Consider the following 25,634-nt stretch of genomic DNA (forward strand, 5'->3'; position numbering starts at 1 on the left):
ACTTGGCAATTTGATTAATGTTTACAATGCGTGGGTAAACACGTTATACGAGGAGGAAGTAATACCCGGGGAGAGCGGGGGAGGGGGGGGAGGGAGGGGGAAAAAAACGAGAGGAGGAAAACGGTGGGGAAGCGGAAACAGCGGGCGCGCTATAATCTTGCTCGTAATCGAGATCCTCTGTTGTTTTTCTCGCGTTTTCGTTAATATATGCGCGAACCAACGTTGAAACCGACCGATCGAGTCATAAAAATTGGAGGATTTTTTTCTTTTTCTCTTTTCGCTCTCCAAACGAGTTACCTCGAGAATTTTCCCTCTTTCCTCGAAGCTTTTTTTCGCATTTACAATTTACAATTTACGCCCCGTTTCCGCCCTATTTTCGAAGGGTGGAACAGCGGGCGCGTTATGATACTCCCCGTGCACTTTCCCCCCTCCACGAGTCCAGATGAAATTAGCTCGTTTTGCTTTTCGTTTTGTGTATTTGCGAACGCCCTTCCTCCCCTCCCCCCCCCTCTCCTCCCCTCCCCTCTCCGTTTTCCATCCCTCCCGCGGCCCATTCGGCCGAACGCGCGTGAAAAAAAAAAAAGCGTGAACGGAAATTTCGGAAGAGAGACGGGGGAGGGGAGGGGGGGAGAGGAGGAGACGAGAGAAACGTAGAGACGTGTTAATATTAACACGTTTATTTTCGCGTTGGCCATCCTTCGCGCTCGAGCAAATATGGAAAGGGAGGAGAGAGGAGGTAAGAAAGCAAGTTGACCAAGTTTCTTCGTGTATCTCACCTGTGTTTCCTCCCTGTGATGAGCGTGCAACCGACGCGAGAGGCGATCCCTCGAGAAGGGATCGATCGATCTGTCTACGAAACGGAACGTGGGACGATATTGTGGATGGGACGAGAAAGGTGGCATATATCATTGGGCATCCCGCCCCGACAATAAACGGCACGCATTATGTGCGCAATCGAAGGTCGGCAGGGGCCTTGTTCGTGTTGTTCGAACGCCGTTTCCTGGGGGCGTGCAGGGCGGCGTCCTGGCATTCATCGACGCCCGACCGATAGACAACCCCGACAAATTGGCCGGGAAAGACTCTATAGATAGAGAGAGAGAGAGAGAGAGAGAGAGAGAGAGGGGCCATTCCAATTCCTTCTCTCCAGTTTCCAGTCGAACGAATGGGCCGGTTTAATGCGCGTGATTATATTTCGAGAAAATTCGATTCGAATGAAATGATAACTCTCTGGAATTAAATTTTCAATTTTATTAAATCGTTGATAATTTTTAAAACGTACGTTTTTTTTTTAGAACGAATAACGAAAGGAGTAAAAATATTATAGGAGCGAGGTTGAGCAAGGATGAGGTGAAAAATCGGAGAATCTAATTAGAACGGAATCATGCATAATCGAGGACGAATGAATGCGTAAACCCGAGACGTATTCTTGGATGGACAAAAGGATGGAACGGTCCATCTTGTTGGAGAATCGGTGAATAGGTGAAAAGGGAATCCGGAGCAGCGAACGTCCGGTGAGGAGAGGCAGAAAAGAGGAGAAAAGGAAAAATGGTTAAACAGCGGACAAAAGTCAAAACGTCCGTATCCGGGTTGTCCATTGTGCCCCGCAGAATCGGCCGTGAAATTCGTGTTGTGCCTTTTCTCGTGAAAATTCACCTTTTTTTCACCGCCCCTTTCCCAAAAACGAGGATCGAACGAGGAAAGTGGGATTCGATGACGAGCAGGGCGGAGTGTTGCGTCTCCGGATCGATGATCGATCGCGAGAAAACTGTCGAAAGTGCGTGGACAAAGGTTGCAGCAAGGCCAATTCTGCTTTCGAAACTCTAACGCCCACTGCAAACTTGTTTTCACATCCTATACTCGAAACTCGCAAGTTCTCGAAGTAAGGACGAGAAATTAGTTTATCTTTCGAAACTTTTCCCAACTGACATATTCCTGACTTTTATAAAACGGAGAAATGCACTAAATCGAATGTTCTACTTTTTAAAAACAATCGATGAGTACGATGAATGGAGAAGGATGCTGCTGAAGTCTCGCCGTTCGTTTAGAATCTTTATTATCCATCCAAACGCAGCAACTTTTCATCCTCCTTTTCAAATTTTTTCACTTCACCCTTATTGCATCCGAATCCACAAGATACTCACATTCAAGATTCTCGTTTCTGAATTTTTGAAACTATCACCTAGATAGAATCCCAAAGTTAACTCTAACATTTCTACGTGTCCCAGTTCAGAACTCATAAACAAGAATAACACTGAAAATTCTTCTGGAAAAACTAATGCGTCTACTAAGGAAGATACAGGTTGAGCAGAGTTTGATCGTCGTTCGTTCTAAAATCGGCAACCAACGCGCGCACGCAAGAAAGCAGTTTCGAGGGGGGAGGAAGGATCGCAGGAAGCACGGATTTTCAAATCCTATCGCGAAAGATATCGTCCTTAAGATGGTTCGTTACGATGTATCGTCGGCTGGTCCCTAAAGTTTTGGGGGAAGGAAAGGGACCAGGCGGCTTCGAGCACGGATTGGATTGGATCGGCTTAACGTTGATTTAAGCCAATCGACAAACAGTCAGTCGCCAGCTCCGAACCTCAACATTGATCTCGTTAGCTCTTTACAAGTTCAATGTTGCGTTCCACGCGCCCCACGATTCGCACGCTTTTTCTTCTTCCTCTTACCTCGTCCATCCTTATCCCCCTTTCTCCACCCTTGCGTCCAAGTAATTTTAAAAAAAAGAAGAGGAGAAGAGGATGGAAAGGAGTCGAATGTTAATCGAAAAAGGAAGGATCTTAATAATAATTCGTCGAACAAACTTCGAAAGAAACGAATCGGTTAACGATACGTTGACAAACAAACGATTGCTCATCCGCTCATCGAGACGTTCAAACACGGCTAATCCCGATAGCTCGAGTTCGACTACGGAATTTTTACCTTCTATTCTCGGCGGGAGGAGGGCGTCGCGACGCGTCGCGCCGCGTCGTTTGCCGAGCACACACCGCGATTTCATTCACTCCATCTTCCTCCGTTCGTGCGCGCCTTCTTACATGGCGTGGCGCCCACGCTCGCGAAAAAAGAAAGAAAGGAAGGAAGGAAGGAAGGAAGGAAGGAGGAAAGAAAGGGGTGGAAAGGAGCGAGGAGAGAGAGAGAGAGAGGAAGAGGCGTGCATGTGCACGAGCGCGCTATCTCGGCCGGTGTGTGCGCGATGTCAATATTATACGACAAACACACTTAAATAGGCTTAAAATACTACAATCCACGGCCCGTGAACGCGCCGCTCTATGAACTCCTCTGTGCACACGTGTGTTTAGCCGTATAGTTAGCGGGGGAGGGGTGTCCTGTTCCTCGCGGCCACGTTAATTTCTTTCTCGTCGCGATCCCCTTCTTTCGAACGAGTACGCGTGGTGGAAAAACTGCTGGATCGAGGACGAGAGAGAGAGAGAGAGAGGAAGGAAGAGCGGGCCAAAAGGCTCATGTCAGCGACACCGGTAATCTGGTGGTAATCGTGACAAATTACGAGCGAGGTTACGGCCGTCCTGTGCTACGGCTTTGCCACGCTTCGAGAAGGAAGGAAGCGCCAGGTGGGGCGTGCCCGCCCCATGCTGCGAGCCTAACAATTATATAACGCCGTCCAACACACCACCGACATAATACCTGGTCGGCTCGACGGGGTTTCCACGAGGTCGACACGAGTCGGGATCGATTACCATGAATTATGTTCCTCCGGCTACGTATCTCTGTACGTACGAGGCTTTAACTCCCGTGTAATTGTATTGTTATCTATTTTCGTTTTTCTTTTTTCTTTTTCTACCACGGATTATCTTCGCCCGCCGAGAGTGTTTGCGTTCTTGAGACCGCGATATCGACCACGACGAAAGTGGAAGATTAAATCTCTGAATATTTTATACGCGCGTAACGCGTGAGGATAAGCAAATAGGTGGATGATCGATCATGTCGAGAATATTGAATCTATCGAAACGTGTAACTTCTTATTCGCGAAAGTTCGTAGTGCATAGATACGTGAAAGGATCTCGCCGTTCTTTCTTTTTTTTTTTTTTTTCTTTTTCTAAAGATCCTGCTCGATACGATACGTTTTCCGAAAAAATTCCCGCGCAAATTCGTATCGATTCGATCGATTGGAAGATACAATTGCGACGCATTGTTGAAAGGGGAGAGGGGGGGTAAAACTTACACCCTATGGTTACCCTCGGTTCGGTTTGACGTTTCAGAAAGCGGTTATACTAGGCGGAGACGAGAGTGATGGTTAGAAACTACCGTGTCACTCCGATGTTTAGGTAAGATATTTGGCCTCGCAAATATTTGGAGATTGTCTACAGCCTCTAACCACTGCGCACCACTCCATCGACTCTTCCATTTAATTAATGACGTATACCAACGTTCGAGGTGTTGATGCACCTTAACGGAATCGTCGCTCCAACATTATCGTTCCCATTCTTGCCGGCGTGCACGCTTTATTATTAACATTATTAAACGAATTATTATTTCGTTCGCGTGTAAACACGCTCGACGAGCAAATATAGTAAAAGATATCGATTCCAATCGATCTTTTCGATATTTTTCCTCGAGAAACTTTTTCCTCGTTTGAAAAATTGGAATCGGAACGTTTCCATTCCAGCGACTCGCCACGATCATCGTTTCTCAATCGTAATAATCTCGATCGGATTTTGGAAATTGTTAAAGAGATAATTGATATTTAATCCCTGTAATATTGTATATCCTGTTGCGATGTTTGTAAAAGGATTAGCATAATGGAAGGAATGGGAAAATGTCTTAAAATGTTCCTAAAGCTTTGATCCGAGGAGAAGTACGGTTTTCATTGTGCTTATCTTGGACTTAGGTTTTTTCTTTCTTTCTTTCTTTCTTTCTTTCTTTCTTTCGTTCTTTTTTTTTACGACGTTTCGCGTGAACGAAGCACGGTCGTAAAAACCACAATCCCTTCCTAATATTGCGGTTGTGCGGTCGCTGTCCTTAGAAGAAACCGCAAGTCCTTTCCAATAACGTGGTCAACCATTAACCGGTTGTTAGGACTATTTAGTTTACCCTTGTGCGCGCTCCTCGTACGCGGGAAATTATCACGAGTCGCCATAAGGGATTACCGATAATCCACTTTGCTCGTGATCCACTTCTAAAATTCACCGGCATATTCGAATTTTAAAAAAACTTCAAAATTTCCCACCTTTGCAATTCAAATTTGAGAAATTTCAAGATAGAAATTTGAAATTCTAACCCGACGATTGGAATTTTAAATTAGAAAAAAAAAAGGAAAAAAAAAAAAAAAAAAAGAAAAGAAAGAAAAGAAATTGAAATTTGAGACGCGATAATTGAAAATCAATAATTCTTGGGGAATTATTTCGTCGACGATTTTTATCGAAAAGGCTTTATTTTCTTTTTTTTTTTTTTTTTTTTTTTTTTTTCCGGAAAACGGTTGTTAATTCACGTTTCAACGTGAAAAAGAAATCATCGTGTTGAACTTTGGGTAAAATTACGGATTAACGTGAATTCGAAATGGAGGTACAACCGCGAAAGTAAATATTTCAAGACGCGTAAGCAGTACAATCCGAAAATTAAATTGCATATTACTGAAATTATTAAATCGGCTGTTTATATTACACTTTAGCACATCAAAAATTCGAAAACGCGTAGCGCGCAATGAAATTTATTTAAATAAAAATTATACGTCCAGCCGTGCGTGCGTATCGCGTTGAATCGCGGACTCCCCCGTTCCGATATAAATTTAACGGAATATTAAATGAGTTTTAATGTTTTCATTGGTAACTTTGTTCAGTTTTTCAACCCGCGCTACGCGGCAAAGTAAATTATTTTTATTCTGTCCGGGCTTATTATTAATAACTTCATAATTTAATCGTTATTCCAATTTAATTAAAAATTTCTTTCCACCATATTTTATTACGCTCCATAAACGCTCGGTCATTAATTAAAACAAGGGGAATAATTTTTTGGGACGGGTGGAAGAAAAAAGTTCGAAAATAATTTCCAAAAATAATTCCTAACAATCTAACCGAACGACTAAACAACCAACCAAACAACTAACTATAAATTACCGGAAAATTACCTCCTTCCCCTCCTCCTCCTTTTTTCTTTCTTCTTCGTTATTCTTGGCTTCAGCCAAAAATCGACGCCCGTCCCAGAGAAGGAGGAGGAGGAGGAGGAGGAGGAGGAGGGAACACGGGCAAAAGGGAGAGAAGAGCAAACGCGACGCTTTGATCAGATTGTAAGCGGAAGTGGCGGGTCACGCGTTTCCGCGGCTCACCCGTTATATCTGGCTGGTTATAATGTATGGCCTAGTCAGGTTCGGCGTGGTCCAGTAGGGGATTCGGTTGACAAATCATTAACTATGCATCGAGCCGGCCTGCAAATACTCGTTACTAGTGCTTCTCCGTACTACTACTACTACTACTACTACTACTACTACTATTCCCGCTGCTGGTGCTGCACCCCACGGCCTCGATCCAACCCCCGGACTCGGCCATCCCTACGCGGCCCGTGCCTATCTCTCCGCGCCCCCTCCTCCTTCGCGAACCGACAAACGCGGCACCATCAACCCACCTTCTGTCAATAGCCCGACCTAGCCTATACCTAAATACATCGGTAATCATTATGCAGCGTTATCCAACGCCGGTTGGATACAGTTCCATCGTATCTCTCCTCCCTCTTCTTCACCCTCTTCACCTTCGAATTCTTCAAAGGAGGAACGTTTCCTTCCCTTCTTTTCGCTTATTTCTTACTTTTGGAAAAATTTCTCTTTCGGAATAGAAAGAAAGAAAGAAGAAAAAAAAAAGGAAAAGGAAGAGGAGCAATATAATTGGAAACACCACGGTATGCACGGAACAAACACGTACGATTTCGTTTTGTTTGAAAGAGTGAAAGAGAAAGATAGGGATGACCGATGATGCGGTTTCGTTGTACACGAGGACCCGTTGCGCGAGTGCAGAACCGTGAAGAGGACGGCCGTGAAGAGGAGGAGGAGGGAAGTTGCAAAGGAGGCTTTGCCCGAAGAAGGATGACCGGGACGCGCGCGAAGGGAAGAGCAGAAAGGGCAGGAGGGGACGGATAGGAGCAGACGAGGAGGTTAGGGATCGGTAGCGGGGGGGAGGGCGAGGGGCAAGAAGAGGGACGAGGGCGAACCGCCTCGGAGGGTGAGCGAATTCGCAGCATTAAACATGGTGGACTCGCGCATTGGTTGCGCAGTAGCTGGGCGTTACGGGCCGCACCATCGACCAGCGGACTGTACGCGCTACTGTATACCAACCATCCTGCGGCATGTTCTCTTCTCCCTCTTCTCTCCTTCCCCCCCTCGCTTTATCCCTCTCCGTCCTCCTCCTCCCCTCTCTCCTCCTCTCATCTCTCCTCGGGGATAGGAAACTCTGAATCTCGCCCCTGTTGTTCCTTACCGATGCTTTCCAATTCCTGCTTCCTGCTTGCTACTGGGGGGGATCTTTTTTCTTTTTTTTTTCCCTTTTTTTTTCTTTCTTTCTTTTTCCTCGAGATTTATTAAAAGTTCGAAGTCGCGGGGGAAAAATAGGGAGGCGAGGTGATGAAAGTAGGTGTAAATTTGTCGATAGATTCATTCCTTTTCGTGTAAATGATGGAAATGATGCGTTGACCAAATATTTTTACTCGCCGCGTGCAATGAGACACGCGACGTGAAATCTCGAACAATCTCTTTTTCGCATCTGCGAATCGCGACGAACGAAAATAAACGCGATAAATTTGCAATAAGATTTTCCCGTGAAATAAGAGAGAGAGAGAGAGAGAGGGAGAGGCAAGCTCGAGGGACTGGAAAGAAGCTCGAAGGGAGAGGAGGGAGGTCTAGGTTGTGGAAGGGTGGATGCGCGCGAGTATAATAAAGGGTAAACACAGGGCAACGGGCGCATGGAAGGTCCTTTGCGATTTCGTGAGATTTTCAGTTAATTTTCTGGTTCCTCTTATGGACCACTCCATCAAGCATCCCCCCCCCTCCTCCCTCCCTCCTCCGCCTCCTCCTTTTCTGGGCTATCTCTGGTCCACCATTCGGATCCTCCGGCCCCGGAGCCCTTCCCTTTTCGCAAGAGTTTTCAACCCTTCCAACGAGGCGGCCTGGTATAATATTCAATTACATAGCTGCAAGTAAAGTCAAACAAACCCACGGGCCTGCAAATCTCTCTCTTTCTCCCTTTATCACTCCTCTCTCCTCCTCCTCCTTCTCCTCCTCCTCTCTCTCTCTCTCTCCCTCCATCTTCGTCTATCGCGCGCCTCGCTCCGGCCTCTTCCGGGGTTGGTCGAGACTCTCCGGGCCTCCGACAGGGTGTATACACCCGCCACCCCCCTCCTCTATATACGTTGCGTTACTCCACGTTACTTTACCGTACCCCGTTCACTCCAGTTTGCAGAGACGCCTGGCCATGGTAACGAAGAGAGTGCAAATTCTTGTTTGGAAAAGACGATGACGAGGAGGAGGAGGAGAAGGAGGAGGAGGAGGAGGAGGAGGACTATAGCCCCCGTTATTCACCCTCGCGGCACCGACCCGCTCCGAAAAAAAAAAGGAAAAAAAAAAAAAGAAAAGAAAGAATAACGCGACGCGGGACAGCGAGCGCGTGTGTGCGCGTTTTATGAATTTAACCCGACCTTAACTGTCTCGTTCCGGAATATTCGGGCCTGTGTTGCGTCGCAAACGTGTTTCATTTCCAAATTTGGAGAAGAGGTTTCCTTTTTCTAGGGTATAAACGGGTGAATAAATTTTGGAGAAAAAAAGGGAGATTGAATTTTTGTTCGTAAAAGGAGAAGAGAGAAAAGGATTCTTTCGCGTACGCGATACTTTTTGAATATCGCGGATGGAATAATTTTTCGAAAGATCCATCTTGGAAGAATTTCGCGAACCTTGGAAAAATTTTTCATCTTGTATTGATCACGCTATCGTTCGGCGCCTATGAAGCGACTTCGCTGGCGCCATCTGTAGAGATTTTCCCGAGTGAGCGAATCTGAAGAGCTCTAATATTCGTTCAACGTTTGGATTTTCCATTTCCACACCTATTCGAAACGTCAACTCAAAATTATCAATTCAAACACCTTTATAGCTAGCATACCACCCTGCTGTCTACATAATTAATATTTAACACCCTGACACCCTCTTGCAACCTACCCTCTAATAGCTTCCAACATAACCAAATTACCCCTCCTCCCCATTTCGAACGCCACCTTTCCCGAAAACGTTAGAAAGTCATTAGGCACGATTGTTGGTTGTTATTCGTTATATATCGAAATTACTATATCGTAATATGCACGAGGCGGGATTACGAGAGTCTCGGGTGTGTCGAGCTCGTTAAAACGACAGCGTGAGGTAGGGCCCGTGAGTTTACGAGAATTATCGACGATGATGAGCGCACAATGAGAGCAAGTCGGCCGGAAACGCGGCATAATGGGCCACGTTTGCCCGCTGGCTGAGCCAACCCCTACGATTCACGCTCGCCACGACTACCCCTTGACGTACAACTGACGAGTCGAGCCGAATTAAATATGAATAAGCGATGCCTCCGTGCGACCAAACGATTCTCATGCCTCGCCTATTTCGCCGCCCAAATTACCGCTGCACTTGCGGTGTCCCAAACATGGCCAATTTTCGAAATAAAAACCCTTTCTCTCTCCCTCTCTTTGGAGATAAACGGACGAAAAAAAATATCATCCTCTGAAAATCTCTCTCCTCCTTCCCCCTTCCCCCCCCTCCACCCTCGACAATCTGTTTACTCTCAATTTATTCAAATCCATCATCGTCCCTGATTCTAATTAAACCGCAATTAATTAAGCCGATACACGAACGAAAGCCTGGGCCTGAAATCGAATCAACGTTAATAAAGGAAATCTCCCCTTTACGAATATTCGATCACGACGGCGATGCGTGTCGCGTGAACGAAATGGCCGATCATGGTACGCGAATTATCCGTTCCGCGGAATAAAAAAGTCTCTTCCGTTCTCTTCCACGGTTCCACGCTCCTCCAGGCTTCCTCCGGGCGAGGAACACGAAGCCTTGGCCACGCTTAATTCTAGCTAATTAATAAACTTTTACCATCTCCGTGTTTGTAACCACCCCCTCCCTCCCCCTCCCTCGCGTTCGAATTCATCTCCTAACCGGTTCGTCTCAAAGGGTGGCTTTACCGTTCGTTCACTCGCAGCCCTTCCCACCTCTCTTTCTCGTCCCATCCATCTCTCTCTACCCTCTCTACCACCACCCTACCCCACCACCTCCTTCCCTTTCTCGCTTCTTCGTCCTTTTCCAAGAGAGAGAGAGAGAGAGAGAGAGAGAGAGAGAGTTTAACCGGCTTCAAAGACAGCGTACAATCATCCGCTAGACGAAGTTTAAAGACCGGATCTTCCGTCGTTTCCCTCCTCTCTCCTTCCTCTTCCCCCTCTCCTCCACTCCCTTCCGCAGCTGGTGGTTTTTCTCCCTCCTTGGAGAGAACCGAGAGAGAGAGAGAGAGAAAGTATCGTGGAATTTTCCAGGGGTTTTTTTCCTAAGAGAGCCTCCCTGTTTTCCACGCTCGTCCATCCGAAAAAAAGAAAGAAAGAAAGAAGAAGGAAGGAAAGAAAGAGCCGGGGGAGGAGGGGGGAAAGGGTTGGGGTTGAGTTGTGTCGAGCCACAAGCGGAGAAATTACGAGGCAGGCCGGGAATTTAAAGTTAATTGGAGCGTCTTCGGAGTGGCTCGCGCGCCGCTCCTCCGGTCATCGCGATTAATTAAGCTCGAAATTAAATTCGTCGAAAAGTAAGTATAATTCGAGTTGCGTTGCGATGCGCGGACGGACGGGATTCGTACTTTTTTTGTTTCGTTCTCAACTCGACGATGGAACGATCGATATATATCGTTGGATCGATCTTACGGATGAAGAAGGTTGAGATATACACGAGTGTATTTAATTAAGAGATCCCTTCTCTCCTTCTTTCTTTCTCTCTTCTATTCCTTTTCCTTCTTCGTTACTTAGAGAAAATTGAAAGTCTTGAAGGCATCGAAATAGCTTGGGATATCGTTCGATGACAAGGTGGAGCCTCTCTTGAGCGCTAATGTTGACAGAAAAATATTTGCCGGTACACACGGGATATCGCAGAAATAGCGATTCTCTTCGTTCAAATAGAGATCCCTGGCACAATGGGCTGATGATTCCGATCGAAACAAAAATCCTTCCGAAACTTTCGATGTTTCCGATCGGAAAAAGAAGAAAAAAAATATTCCCGATCGATTATTTTGATATTTTTTTAATAACAAACTTTCAAATCTCTTTTTTTTTTTTTACAAATTACTCCCATGTTAAGAGACATGTAATTCTCTGTATGAGAGACGCGCGAGAAAATTGCTCGATCGTTCGAATTAAGCGATCGAGCCGACGAAATTGGACGACAAAATCAAGAACATCTCTCTCTCTCTCTTTGACGTTCACCGCCATGTTGTTCGGTACGAGGCGCAATTAACGAGGCACGGTGTATTATCCAGCCCCGTAAAACCTTTATTGGAACATAATTTCGGCGTGCACACAAAGACGACAGTTATTGGAGGGCGGAGGCGGCGGCGCGCGCGCACGTTCTAGGGTTTCGACAGAGGATCCGAAGGATCTTCGTGATCCCTTCCCCGGCCCCTTCTTTCCGCCGTGTTCTATTGCCGGGCAAACATCGTCGGTCGTCGCCGCGTCGCTAATAAACCCGACTTTCAGAGACGTGATTTACACACTGCCACGCTCGCCTCGTGTAACACGCGTTTTTATGGCGTTTCTCCAACGGTTTTCGACGATTCACGACGGCCTGCTTGGATCCGACGGCGAGGGCCGACTTGATAATTTTCGCCTACTCTTCGCTGTTTGATCTTTCAATAAATTTCTCGGTGGAAAAGATCGAGAGTCGATTATGAAGTCGAGGAAGAATTATGCGGTAAATATAATGTTTTCCTAACCTAACCTAACTTACAACTTAAGCTGTTGTAACCTGAGCTACGCGTCGTATCCAAGCGTATCTAGCAGTAGTTTGAAATGTAGAACGATCGATGCAAAGGTAGAGAGGTAGAGGCGGAATTTGTTTATGAATATTTGTACGAGGTAAAATCTGTATGATGGAACTGTACAGATTTCCTTTTGATAAACTCCGGTCGAAAGAATCTCGTTTATTTTCGCAGCAAGTTCGTAGTTTGTTGACTGCAGTCGAGCAAACAACTGTTGATTCTATGGAAATAATACTTTTTCTTACGGTAGATGTATTTTGATACATTCGATAGGAAAGTTTTATACGAGTTTTATACATGGAGCGTATACCGAACAAACGATTTCAAGATTTTATTCGCGATATTCGTTACGTTTTTTTAAATTTAACCAAGAGTGAAATTCGAAACGAAAGAAGGAAAGGAATTCAACGTTGTCGAACGTTCAACCGCGTAACGTTTCGTGAAAAGAAAAAAAGTTTCGATCGCGAAATCGATGGCACTAAAACTCGAATAAACATACGGTGCGAAAAGACTAATTAATGGGTAGGATAGGTTCGCGAGTTCGAAGAAAATTCAACGCAAAACTCGTTGTAGCAAAAGGTAAGGTGACGCGTAATTACGTGTCCACGGCACGCGGCCACTTTCTGATAAACTGCTGCCCTCTCGTTTGACCCTCTCGCTTCTGGTTCCCGCCGCCACGTGACCGGAAACGGTGCGACGGACACGAAGATCGTACGGGCACGTGTAACGATCGGTACCAACGAATATATAATTAACGAACGCGTCAAAGATAAATACTTGAAGATTCGAAACTCGAAGAGAAAAATATCCCCTTCTCTTTACCAAATATTTCATCCATCGATGAAATCGCGATTAAAATATCCCCGATTAAATCACCAAATCGAACGAAATTTCCTACTGTTCCTGCTGTTCAATCTCTTTGGACGGATAATTAGCCGGAATACTTGGACGTGAGCGGACAAGCGATCGAGCAAGAATGTTTAAACTTTGAAAGGAAAAAAGAGAAAAAGAGGAGGAGAAAGAAAGAAAGAAAGAAAGAAAGAAAGAGAGAAAAAAAAAGTGGACGAGCGAAAAGTGGAGTGGCACTCTGCCTGTGTCGCTTTAAATCGACACACGGATACCCTCTGTCTTTCCTGCTCTCTTTCCTACATATATCTAACGAACAACTAGGTATATTTGCCAGGCATAAACGGAATGGTGCGGAGCACCATGGAGTTGCAGCCGGATATCTATGCTGTGCGACTACCCTGTAATAATAGGCACTCGGTCAAATATTTCCCGGTTAAATATTTGATCTCGTTTTTATACCATTTATTAAAAGCCACAAGTGAAACGCGCGCACACGCGCCTTAACCGAAATCCGCCGCGCCGATACCCGTTCCGACGGCCATCGCCGTTTTTACGCCGTGGCGAAACAAGAGTTTCCGGACGAGAGACTCGTGATTACCCCACGTGATTATTGGAATTCGGATTGGACAAGGAAAGAAATTTGGAACACGGTGGGGATCGGCACGGCACGACGGTATATATTATAGTTTATAACTATATATATATAGTAAGGGGGAATTGGAAAGGATCGTCGAATGTGAAAGTGAATTGGATATGTTTGATATTTGAAAATTATCCAACAATGAAGAAGAGCTGTTTTCGAAAGTAAAATTAATAGATAATAAAAAATAGGAAAGTAATATAATATAAGAGGATTGTGAGTCGAAAATTAAGAAAATTTGTTTGCCACGTGTTGATTTATCTTTCTTCGTGTATTTTCTCCGATTAACTAATCGGAAAGTAAACTTATCGGATGCCGGCATTTGTAATATTGACAAATTAGTAACTCCGTTTTCCCTACGAGGTTCAATTTATTGACTCGCGATCGATTTTGCGATCTGTACAAGCCTCTCTCTCCGCTGTAATACACAACTCTCCTTTCTTTTTTATTCCCAAGATTGCATTACTCTCCCATTACTCGATGTTGACTCAATTTCGTTTCTACGTCTCCCCTGTCAATATTATTCCTCGGCTACCGACCCAATAAAATTTCGCCTAACTTCTGCAAATCTACCTTTATGCCGCTGTTCTTCAAATACATTAAACGGCACCCCCGTAAGTCGACCGCTTCCCGCCTTTAAAGAACTCCAATAAACATTGTCGCCCTAAACTCGCGCGATTAAGATTACTTCCATTTCTTCTGATCTCCTTTCTCCCAACCTATTTCCATTTTCCATCTAAGCTAAAAATCCACGCGAGAATTTTCTCTTCCAAAAAAAAAAAAAAAAGAAAAAAGAAAAAAAGGAATAAAAGACGAAAGCGCTTTTGAAAGCGAATTCGAAGCGTCGTCCACTAGACGTACACACGTATATTATCATGGGTCTACAAGAGGATGCGCCAATCGAAGCAACCCTCTGATCAACCCCCTTTACGCTTTTTTTCAAAGCGTTACCACGATAAGTGACCTCCGCCGTATTACCTAGATTACCATCGATGGCCTGAACCACCCCTTCCTCCTCCTCCTCCTCCTCCTCCTCCACCCTCCCAGGGAACATCAGAATGGTCAGAGTCGGTCAATATATCGGAGGTTGGCTCGCCAAGGGGCTGTACAGGGAACGATCGCCGAGAAAGCGAGAGAGGGCGAGCAGGAAACGGCAGGCGGAGGAAAGGTGGAGGAGAGGAATCGACGAGGTGGAAGGAGAGGTGTGAGTGAAAGAGAGAAAGAGAGAGAGAGAGAGAGAGAGGGAGGGAGGGAGAGGGATGGTTGTACGATCGAGGGGGAGTGGCGCAAACATTTGCCTGCCGCCCGGTAAATTAAAAGCACACAGAGAGGAGAGAATAGAAACGGGGGGAGGAGAGCGAGTAAGTGAATGAACGGACGAGCGAGGGATCGTAGGTGGCCATCGTTTCCTCCTCCGCGCTTCCTCCTCCTCCTCCTCCTCCACCCCCCTTTTTGCATCGCTCTCGAGCAACCGAATCTCGGCCGCGAACCACTTTGCTTCTGTGTACCGACCATCCGCAACAAACTCGAAATTTGCCGGAAAAATTGTTCGATTAGGGCTCCGTTCGTTTTAGCGGCCGGCTCGAATCGACTTTTAACCGTGTGGAGCATCGTGAACGGCTCTGACTCTGGCCAACCAGATTTGGAAAGATCGTGTCAACTCACCGATAATTAATTTTTAATTTTTTGGATTGTATAGATCGAGCGATTTTTTTGTCTCTTTTTAACTCGCTGCTCTTTGACGCGAGTTAAAATTGCAACACGGTGAGCGTAAAAATTGCGACGAGAAGGGAACCGTGGTTTTAATTTATTAGCCGCTTATACGTAAACACGGCTACATTTTCAGCAAATTAATCTACATCGGCCTGTCCTTACCGTCCAACAAAGGGGGAACGTTGAAGAAAGAGAAGTTGGCGTTTGCTCGGTAACCGTGTTTCTAACCGTGATGAAATATTTTTCAGTAAACTTGGGCAGTAAAGTGTGTAACCGCGAAATTCGTAATTGCAACGTTCTCGTCAACGTTTCTCTCGGCAATCAATTCTCCAGGGAACTCGAAATTTAAGTTAGAAAGTAAAATCGAACGATCGCCAATTGATCCGATCCAAATTAAATCCAATCTCATCGAGTTTCCAACATTTTCAAAAAATTCTCCAATATAAATATATCCCTTAACGTTCCGATTAAATTTTTTCTTTTTCTCTCTCTTACAACTTCGAGGTTTCTCTCTTTCTACTCGCGGAATTATTATATTCCATCGACGACAGAGGGCAGCGCGAAAATTAAGCCCCCTTATCCTTATCTCGTGTCATTCTACCCCCTTCTCGATACCCACCCTCTCTCTCTCTCTCTCTTTCTCAATCTTTCCCCTTCTTTCATGATTCGTTTGGCTCCCTTCGCGACGCCACCCTCCCCTCTCTGTCCCTCTTCTAGTCCAGCCATCAAACGTTCGCTTGGATATGCATGTCGTTTGCGGCGAAGGGATGGAACGGGATGGTAGTGCGAGCCTCTCTGTGTTGACAGGTAAATATTTGTCGCGGCATACACCACCACCGTCAACTACCGTCGACCACCGTCAACCGCCACTACCACCATCTCGTTCGCGTTCGCGTTCTCCACCCCTTCCGTCGTTTCTTCTTCTTCTTCTTCTTCTTCTTCTTCTTTCCCCTTCGATTCTTCTTAAAGAAAGAAGAATCGGTCGATATCGATGATTAATGACGAATTATGCACGCTGTTACAAGAGTAAATAATCGTCTTTAAGGATTTTGTGTGGAGAGGGTGCAAGTCAACGAGAGTTTTGGAAAAAGTTATCGAAGAGTTATTGTTTATTGAAGAAAAAGTGTTCGTTTCGAAGTTGGTTGAAGAAGGACGTCGAGTTCGTTGTTGCGTTTTCCAAGAGAGAGAGAGAGAGAGAGAGAGAGAGAGGGAAACGCGCGCGATAGTTGGAAACTGTAGATGGTGTATCGCGTTAAAATGTTATACGGTTAAATTAACATATAAACGAGCGATTAACATGCAGGTAACGATCGCGCAGGGTGTATCTTTAACCGGAAACTTCGAGCTATATACTTGGTCAATCATAAACACCATCGAATATTCAATGTTTAAGCTAACAATCAGCGAACTGTTGACAAATATTTCCCTTAAACTATTGCTCCTAGAATATAAACCAACAAAGCCGGCGTTACACCGATGTTGACGAGCCATTCGACAACACGTCCACATCAAACAACGGTGTTCCTTAGTCATCTTTGTATTGGCGACCCTAATCCGTCGGGAAACTTCACCGCGTTCATTCAGGAATCGTTATTAGTTAATCGCAATCTATATATATATATATATAAAACCTTTCTTTTCCTGTTTATTTAGGTGAATAACGATGAATAGATATTTTCGATTGATTTCAAAAAAAAGTATCGATATGAGACGTACAACTGGTAATTAATAATACCATTTAATCCCCGACACGATAATAATCGAGAGAAACGGATGATTATCTTTTTTAAACGAGCATGGCACGATAACCATCCCCTTGTTTCCAAACAACGATTCGTCGATTCGTTACTCTCTGCCTTCCATCGCTCGATACATCATCGTATTATAGAATATTCATTAGGAAGAATTTACGTGGCCTAAGTGAGATACGTATCTGGAAAATAGACGGAGGATCGAACGGGTTAATTAAAGAAGGATCGTCGAGACCGCAAAGATCGGTCAACAGCCGTCATGCTGGACAAGGGGGGGATAGATGGGGTGGAGAGGAACGACAGCCGTGAACCGTGGGCAAAAAGGAATCAGAGCGAGTGAAACGGAACGCAATCGAGTCTTTGTTGCGCTTTTACCTGGAAGCCCGAGACTAGGCCCGCCACTGTCTGCTCGTGTTTGTCCCGCGCAAACTTTGTTTTTACAAATAGAACCACATGTTCCTCCGTTCACCCTCTCTACCCATTCTCTTTTTACCTACCCCCCTCTTCCACCTACCCTCAGCTTTTCGTGTCTCCCCTCCCCCTCCCCCTTCCTTCCTTTCTTTTCTCCCCCTCCCCTCCCACTCGCCGCCACCCGTTCGCCATTCTCTCTCTCTCTCTCGCTCTCTCGCTCTCTTCCACCCCCGTCTTCGCGTCCCTCTTTCGCCCGCCTTCACGGGACCGACACCCCCTTGCGCACACACGCGACAGGTGGTAAAGTATAACAAAAAGGCAAGTTCATTCAAACGGTTTGCGTTGGATTCGCTTTGCACCTCGGAATTTCTTTGGAAAGCCGCACACCCCCGTCAAATATTAGCCCGCGACTGACTTTTGTGACTCATGCCACTCTATCCTAGCTGATAGACCGCCCTCCCCTCGGCATCGATCTTTCCAAGGATGCCGACCGAATTATCTTATCCACGGGGTATAACGGCGAGTTGAAATTTCGAAATTTCTTCTCCTTCTTCTTCTTCTTCTCTCTCTCTTTTTCTTCGAATTTTGTATTCGATCCTCTCGAGATTTAATTTAACTCTCTCTCTCTCTCTTTCTATATATATATATATATATATATATATATGATAATTTTCTAATCTTGTAAATTTGTTTTTCTCCCCCTTTTCTTCTCGACATTGAGGAAAATTTTTTTATCGATATTTTTCCAGACAACAACGTTTCGTTTCGATTAAGTGGAACGACGATGATGAGTTTTCTTTGTTTCTTTTTTTTTTTTTTTTTTTTCTTTCCTCCGGGAAATTTCAATCTTTTCCGTAGGAGAAATCTTGAAACGTAGAAAATCGAGGCGTGCCTTCGACTGAACGCGCCAGTCTTCGACTTGAAAACCGTTAATTAATATTTATGAGCGACGTACGCGCATTTCTACGTACAACTTGTTCAATGAGTGCCAATTGTCACCGACGTTCACTTAAATTGCTCATCGAATATTCATGCGAAAACTGGCACGGGAATGCAGCTCTGCACGATACCCAAATGCGATTGAAAAATACGAAGAAATATTGTAAAAATCCTTCCAATCCTATCTATGAATTCAATGAATACATGTTCAAATCCATTCTCCATTTCGAAATTAACGAATAAAAATTATAATGATGAATTTTTCAGCACTGGAAGAAAAGAAATTCTATCGTTTTAAGATTACTCTTAATAGAAATTCTTGATCCTAAATCCTAACAAGAGAGGGATGTCTCGGGATATAATTCAAAATCTCAAACGCTTACACCTTTATCATTTTTTTTTTTAATTTTGTCGCGAAACTTTCACAGAAAAATCGATTTCAATGATAGAGATTCGACGACCAGTTTCTTTCTCTTTTTCTCTTTCCTTCTTTTTCTTTTTTCCCCCATTCGAAACAGAGAGGATTGTGAATTCGACCGGGTCACAAAAGTTCCTATACCACGCGGCGAAAAGGTAGAAGATGTATACTAATTGAAGGGCCGGTTAGAAGCAAGACAGTAGCAAGTCTTTTGATTAACACCTCCTACGGACCACACACGGTCACAGTTTGAAGAATTTCCAATTCTATTTTTATTTATCGACACACACACACACACACACACACCGGTGTAATAATGAATCTGCACGCGTGTAATAATGACGCAGCATTTTCCAACGAGATCGTTATTCTTCGCCGTATTATTTCGTCCTACAATCGAGATCTCAGATATTTCAGTCGTAAACTTATCGAGGAATCGAGGAGTTTCTTAATGGAGAAATGTTTTCACGATATCGCGTACACGTTTTAAAAGTTCAAGGAATCTTCTGCATACCTGTTATTAATTTTCATCGTCGCGTAGAAGAGATTAGAATTATTACGTTAAAGAAAAAGTTTAAGAGAAGAATGGAATCGAAGGATCGAAAAACTGGATGGATGGAGAGGATTCTCGAATCGAGAAGAACTTTCAAAATATGTTCGGAGAGAACAGCGGGCAAGAGTGCAGGAACGGTCCGCGAAAACATCAACAGCAGGAGGATAGCGGGAGAGGGTGAAAGGAGGGAGGAGAGAAAAAAAGCGACTACTTTCGGAAGTTCATGAAAGTTCGTTTACACAACTCTTTCCCGTACTGTGATGCATTATGCTCTCGAGACGGACTGACCTGAAATCTTCGGCCTCTACTGCTCTTCACGAAGGAACAGCATCACGACTCGTCATTCCGGTGCGCTTTCTACGGATTTGTCTGATATACTATGTGTCCCGGAAGTATAAAATAGACGACAAGACCGTGGAGTGGATCGAATTTCATATATTTTATATATTTCTATTTCGTGTCGAATATTATCTTTTTCCTTCTTATCGTTTATCGTCGATTGTATCACACCTAATTCCTTAATACTAATAACAAGGAAGTTTCTAGTATCCTAACAACTTTATTTAAACAACTTTCGTCAGACTTCAACTTCAACTTCAGCTTTCTCGAGCTCTGCCAACTGCGCAACTATATCTCGTGATACTTTACATAATCGTTAAAATAAATCTTGTTCCCATTACATCGTGTATGTGTTGAGAGATAAGAAGAAAAGGTGTTGGAAAAATTTTATCAAATTCCGAATCGAGCCATTATCAAATTTATATACCAAACTTTTAATTAGATTTCTAATCCAAGAAGAAATGAAAACTATCAGGAGGAGGAGTTCCGTCTCAAAATTATTATACGGAAAGAAGTATATTAAACCTCCAGTTCAAAGGAAGAAAGTATCGAATATAGTTAAATCCACGATAATATTTTAATTATTATGCTTTTCTAACTAATACTTTACTACTACTTTAAGCATTACGTAGTACTTCAATATTTAGTAAGAATAAGTGAGTAAGTAGTAAGAATAAGTCGCAAGAAAGAAAGTCTTTAAACGTGACATTCGAAAACCGAATCGCAACGGATTCCATCGAGCGTGCATACTATTATACCGCTAGAAAAAGCTGGCTCTCGTACCTGGTGTCATATTCTACCCGGTATGCTGTCCAGGCGACTACTCGGTCCGATGGAGTACTTGGTCCGCGCGCGACTCCTGAGGGTACTCGAGGCCGCGTCGAGAGAGACCTCTCTACATGGGTGGTCCATTCTCCTTACGCATGCATTATATAAGTTCAGTAAAGTTCACACTAAGGATACACGAGGCCCCTGTGTCCGGCAGCCATCCAACGGAATTCGATAATTATATCCTAAACCGTTCTCTCACGCGTCCCTTCCTAAGAAAGAGAACTTCTTGTTAGAAAGTCTACGAATGGATAGCTGCATCTTCGGTTAAACATCCTTCCTTTTCCTTTTCGAATCTATGTGAACTCGTGTTTCGTATTTGTAGATAAGAAAGAAGTAGTACTGATAATTCTTAACGCTTCACAACGCTCGAGTTAAACTTAACTTAACGTACATCCAACTGATCTTTAGAATTTTAGGGAAGAAATTCATTTCGAATTTCTTTAAAAAATGTTATCTCGATTCGCGAGCGAATTAAAGCGATTTTTGTAAAACGATAATTTGTGTAAAATTCTGAAAAAATGATAATTAAAATAATAGTGCAATAAAAAAATAGTGCATAATTCAAAATTGAAATCATCTAGCTGGAGGGTGAACAAAAGGGCAACGAGGTCGATTCATCATACCGTGTCCTCCGATGTTTCCGAACTCGTGATATAACTTACGAGATGTGGAACGTGAAAAGGCAGAGAAATGTGGCCTGTATTTTGTAGATAAGAACGGACCCTATATCCCTCTTACATCGTCTCCACCCTTCCACATCATCAGATTCCTTCCAGTCCCAATTACATTTCAGATGGTTGCATGGTCACGAGAAGATTATCATCCCTCCCGAAATAATAAGACTAATACGAAAGATAGAATATATAACAGATGTTGGAAAATTTCTGAAAATTTTTCCTTTGTTTCGAGTAAAATTGTGTGTATTTTGATTAATTAAAATAAAAAAAATATTTCGAAGGTAAAAAAAATAAATTTCGAAGATAGATATTTAGAATAAATATCTTTTTTTCGAAAGATTTTTGCTTAAATTTATGAAATTAAAGAAATAGGTGAGACTTGATTGAAAATTTTATAACAAAATGAATTAAAGTTATGAATTACTAAATTTAATTAAATAATTATAATAGGTACTTACCGTTTCATTTAACTAACTGTTAAATTTATCTATATAACGTTGATATTATTATTACAAGTTCTTATGATATATAAATCTATCTATTTGATCTATTATGAATTTGATTTATTTTATAATGTACAAGTACTTGATGTGTTCTCTCGCGGCGAAATTCGGTAGCTTTCTAGCTATCGTATTTTCTGTCGATAATAAATTCTAGACTAAATTTGTTTTTCATATATTTCGCAAAAAATAACTAGTAAAATTGTTACTTTCAATCAATATTAATAAATAATAGATAATAAGATAACAAATGAGGTTTCGTATGTATGGAATTTGTTTTAATAATTAAAATGGCGAAAGTATAGCACGCCAAAGATATATATACTTTATTATAATATATACATATATATTATTTTATAAAGCAAATATTTTTAACAAAATAATAAAGAATATATACAAAAAGATATTTCACTCACATTTCTCAGCATCTATTCTTAAGATTTGTCGCAATTTTCCTCGATTTTGCACAACAAAATTACACTCTGTTCTTTTCACAAATTAATCGTACGTACTTGCGAGAATCTAATTCAATATCTCGCAAAGCGTATTCGATATCTCGCACTCCCACGATTATGTACTGTCGATAATAAAGCCGCATATAAAGTGCATAAATATATTTGAATCGTAAGAAAAATATTATGTCACTTCCTGCAAAAATTACTTTCGCATTATGTTGTGCAACATCGGCAAGTATCATATTTTATGTGCACTATCAACAAGAAGCTGAGAGGTAATATAAAATTTTTTTATATTAGGTTATATTCAAGTAACGTACATAAAATTCTGACCATCGTGTAACATGTATTTATACATTGAATAAGTATCAAGTATATAATATATCATAACAATAAATAAATGTATATAAATTGAAGACAAATATTTCTTTCTTCAAATGTTTCGTTCTTAAATCAGCATTTCGAAAGAAAATTCGATTGAATTAATTAGTTGAAATTTATATCATACAATCATTTTATAAGAAGACACAATTTTTTTCTTTTATTTTTGTAATATAAAATTTTTCGAATTAGTTATGTTTTTTTTCGATCTGAAATTAGAATCTCTAATGGATATTTTGTATATTACATCGCATAAATGTAAATTAATTTGACTACCGTGTTCAGTACATGTTACACGATAAAATTGTTTTTTCGTAGCACGTTTGTCACGTATATTTTCATAATTTTTTATAGAAAACAACTTGAGATAGGTGTAGAACGAGATATTCAACGACAAGAACAGAATAAATTAAAATCATTGTTGAAACAACAAACACAGTTGGCAGATCAGTTGCGAGAATCATCAAAAAACGAAAAAAACCTTCAAACCTTATAACATGTAAATATTGTATAATATTTATTGTAACAAAAATTTGATAATTTATTGCGTGCAATTATAATTTGTGATTTTATTAATTACATTTGTGGATTTATTTATTTTTCCTTTTACGTTAGATTTCGCTGTTGACTTTAGGTTAGGTTAGGTTATACAATATCAATGAACATAATGACTACGGAAGAACCAACAGAACCAGGTATTTTTGAAATATACATATATTTCAACGAAATAATAATAAATTTTACTTTGATATATTTCTTATTTATAGATTTAATTTGTGTAGAAGAAAGTCTTATGAGTTTAGAAAAACTAGATAGAGCATCACCAGATTTATGGCCTGAACAAAGTAGGTATATCTTATGTGTACATTATATATACTAGTAGGTATATCTTATGTATTATTATTATATATACTTCATTTTGAAAGAAAAAAATAATATATCGTGTAATCATATTAATGATTAATGAAGTTCCAGGTGTAAATGAATTTGTAGCTCAAAATTCACCTCAAACAGAACCATCTGCTTGGGCTGCTGGTCTCACACCAGATGATATAAATCAGTTACATCGTAAGTTTATATTTGATAACAAAATTACATGGAATATTTTTTATTATATCAAAAATAAATAATTTTTATTTAATAAGAATTAGGAAATTTGTCAATGGGTGGTTTAATATCCGAAGTAAAAAAATTACATGATATGGCGTATCAATTAGGATTGGAAGAGGCAAAAGAGATGACTCGTGGAAAATATTTAAACATTTTCAAGCATAAATAGCAAAGGTTTGATTAAAGATGATATATACGTAAGAAAATAATAATATATATGTATATTTTATTCAAATATACATTAAAATTAAATAAATTATTAATCCTTTAATAAATATAATTAATAATTTTCTAGAATCCATGTTACGTATTTCTGTACATTGACAAAGACTGATGGAAAGCTGGTGGTTACATTGCAGTTGGAACTATATGATAAAATACCTAACTGAAATTTATGTAAATATATAATTGTAATTTTATATATAAATATATGATTTAATTATACATAACATAAAATTTCGTGAAATATCATGAATAAATAGTAAATTTTTACCAAAAAATGAGAGTCGCCATATTTAAGTAAAAGAGGACTTCCGTTATATCCCGAACATGGTATTTCATCTCCTATAGTACACAATTCAACAGTTAATCCTTCGAAATAATAATTCATGCATTCTTCGATCGATACAATTCTCATTTTCAAAAATTGTTGCTTACAAGGATTTTCTTTAATAAGATTTAGATATTTAAAATTTAAAAATATTTTGTTATTTAAACGAGTTGTTTATAATTTTTTCTTACCCTTTCGATTTGCAAATTTGCCCCAACCAACGAGAATAGCATTTATTCCTACATCTATATAATTATTTTTTGGTAAAAGACAAACAGGTTGTACAGTCACTGAATTAAAAAAAAGAAAATAAAAATTTGGTTGATTCATCTTTTCACACAAAGAATTAAGAAAATTTGAATAATTACCGGTATATCGTATTGATTCTTTCAAATGTAACATCGCTATATTATTCGTGAAAGTTTCAGCTTGGTAATTAGGATGTTTTATCACATACGATATATTTATTTTCTGTACGTTACAATTAGAATCAGTATCGGTATCAAACTCACCAACAATTACAGAATCCCTATCGAAAGATTAAAAATCTGTTCAAATTTTTACCTTAAAAATTATAAATACTCACAGTTTATAATTATTAAAGTTTGTAATGGCACAATTTGCAGTAGTTAATATTGTGCGTTGATTGAGAATTACACCGTTACAAGGATACGTTATTTTCCCTGTATTACCTGGGAAAGAATTATAAAATCAATCTGATACGTCTATGAAATAAATAAATAACTCTAGACTTTTCTCTTACTTTTATATCCAATTCTTGCAATAAAAGGAAACATTCCTATAGTGTTAACATTTCCATGAACGAAACTTTTACCACATTTTAAACTCCGTCTCGCGTAAAATGTATCATCCGTTTGCGTGAAAAATGTGTTTACGTTATTATCATTTATGTTGCAGCACACCTTTGGTCTCGTATTTTCGTAACCACAAATTGCTTGGCGAAATCTACATTAGAAGTTTTAAAGTGGAAATATAAATAAAATTTGAATAATTTTCAATTATCTAATAATGATTTCAAGGTAATAATGATTTCATTACCTCGTTTATATTTTTTTTTACCCATTATACTACTATTAATAGTATAAAATCACACTTGATGTACTTACCTATGAATTGGAAGTAGATTATGATTCATTAAATTTAAAATAGAAGAGCAATGTTCGATAAAGATACACATTTTATCATTTGGACAAGTAATGAAATTAACCGGATATGTTTCTCTGGAAAAATATTGTGTCTGGTCGGTGATTCTTAATACGAAAAAACAATAAAAAAATACGAATAAAAGAAACATTTTTCATTGATCGAGCAATACCGTTTAAAACATCTTTTATACTGATCTGTTTGGCAGATCTCATTTCAATTTCGTAATACGTAATGGGGATTTTTATTACGTTGAAAGCATTATTCGTTCTTCCGGCGGAAATCTCATTGTCATGGCAGAAAATGATACTCTTAAATAAACATTACTTTTTTAATCATTATACAATCGTGAGGTATAGTTTCTGTTAA

At 41.0% G+C, this 25,634-nt stretch overlaps 3 protein-coding genes and 1 long non-coding RNA gene across 11 annotated transcripts in view; 2 read left to right on the forward strand and 2 right to left on the reverse strand.

The window, feature by feature from the left end:
• Positions 1-22,313, reverse strand: part of LOC147658784 (uncharacterized) — a 44,599-nt gene extending 22,286 nt beyond the window's left edge. Inside the window, exon 1 of the long non-coding RNA XR_015291417.1 lies at positions 22,022-22,313. This is a non-coding gene — a long non-coding RNA (uncharacterized LOC147658784). The remainder of the gene's footprint in view (positions 1-22,021) is intronic.
• Pet117 (cytochrome c oxidase assembly factor-like) lies at positions 22,085-22,937 on the forward strand. The gene is made up of 2 exons (XM_031918784.2): positions 22,085-22,335; positions 22,796-22,937. Exons 1-2 carry the CDS (start codon positions 22,244-22,246, stop codon positions 22,935-22,937), a joined length of 234 nt encoding a protein of 77 aa, XP_031774644.2. The 5' UTR covers positions 22,085-22,243.
• Positions 22,707-25,123, forward strand: lin-52 (DREAM core complex component lin-52). 6 transcript variants are annotated; one of them, XR_015291412.1, is made up of 7 exons: positions 22,863-22,940; positions 23,076-23,136; positions 23,209-23,286; positions 23,411-23,509; positions 23,587-23,725; positions 23,847-23,947; positions 25,020-25,123. XR_015291412.1 is itself a non-coding variant. In XM_086905629.1 (6 exons), the coding sequence occupies exons 2-5, from the start codon at positions 23,100-23,102 to the stop codon at positions 23,718-23,720; spliced, it is 348 nt and encodes a 115-aa protein (XP_086761755.1). In that variant the 5' UTR covers positions 22,707-22,940; positions 23,057-23,099; the 3' UTR covers positions 23,721-23,725; positions 23,847-24,051. The 6 variants fall into 6 exon arrangements, 4 of the variants coding, with proteins under 4 accessions (XP_086761755.1, XP_086761764.1, XP_086761744.1 ...); XR_015291405.1 differs by having other exon boundaries at positions 22,880-22,940; positions 23,057-23,136; XM_086905629.1 differs by lacking the exon at positions 25,020-25,123 and having other exon boundaries at positions 22,707-22,940; positions 23,057-23,136; positions 23,847-24,051.
• On the reverse strand, positions 23,758-25,634 carry LOC100865889 (chymotrypsin-like protease CTRL-1). Of its 3 annotated transcripts, XM_086905599.1 has the most exons (8): positions 25,438-25,627; positions 25,229-25,342; positions 24,865-25,067; positions 24,688-24,793; positions 24,470-24,630; positions 24,293-24,391; positions 24,045-24,217; positions 23,758-23,936 (listed from the first exon to the last, which is right to left on the reverse strand). In XM_086905599.1, exons 2-8 carry the CDS (start codon positions 25,297-25,299, stop codon positions 23,832-23,834), a joined length of 918 nt encoding a protein of 305 aa, XP_086761725.1. In that variant the 5' UTR covers positions 25,300-25,342; positions 25,438-25,627; the 3' UTR covers positions 23,758-23,831. The 3 variants fall into 3 exon arrangements, with proteins under 3 accessions (XP_086761725.1, XP_031774639.2, XP_031774635.2); XM_031918779.2 differs by having other exon boundaries at positions 24,045-24,115; positions 25,229-25,634; XM_031918775.2 differs by having other exon boundaries at positions 25,229-25,634.

Source organism: Apis florea, unplaced genomic scaffold (assembly GCF_048593485.1).
Source record: "Apis florea isolate Af1SG1 unplaced genomic scaffold, ASM4859348v1 contig_1615_pilon, whole genome shotgun sequence".
Taxonomy (NCBI): domain Eukaryota; kingdom Metazoa; phylum Arthropoda; class Insecta; order Hymenoptera; family Apidae; genus Apis; species Apis florea.

What these genes read in the sequence shown, in the direction of transcription:
- Pet117 (XM_031918784.2), top strand. Translation starts at nt 22,244, where the DNA reads ATGTCACTTCCTGCAAAAATTACTTTCGCATTATGTTGTGCAACATCG. An exon ending in TATCAACAAGAAGCTGAGAG is followed by an intron (nt 22,336 to 22,795) that starts GTAATATAAAAT and finishes AATTTTTTATAG; the next exon opens with AAAACAACTTGAGATAGGTG.
- LOC100865889 (XM_031918775.2), bottom strand. Translation starts at nt 25,416, where the DNA reads ATGTTTCTTTTATTCGTATTTTTTTATTGTTTTTTCGTATTAAGAATC. An exon ending in AATCTACTTCCAATTCATAG is followed by an intron (nt 25,068 to 25,228) that starts GTAAGTACATCA and finishes CTTCTAATGTAG; the next exon opens with ATTTCGCCAAGCAATTTGTG. An exon ending in AACTTTAATAATTATAAACT is followed by an intron (nt 24,631 to 24,687) that starts GTGAGTATTTAT and finishes ATCTTTCGATAG; the next exon opens with GGATTCTGTAATTGTTGGTG.
- lin-52 (XM_086905629.1), top strand. Translation starts at nt 23,100, where the DNA reads ATGAACATAATGACTACGGAAGAACCAACAGAACCAG. An exon ending in GGAAGAACCAACAGAACCAG is followed by an intron (nt 23,137 to 23,208) that starts GTATTTTTGAAA and finishes TCTTATTTATAG; the next exon opens with ATTTAATTTGTGTAGAAGAA. An exon ending in TGATATAAATCAGTTACATC is followed by an intron (nt 23,510 to 23,586) that starts GTAAGTTTATAT and finishes TTATTTAATAAG; the next exon opens with AATTAGGAAATTTGTCAATG.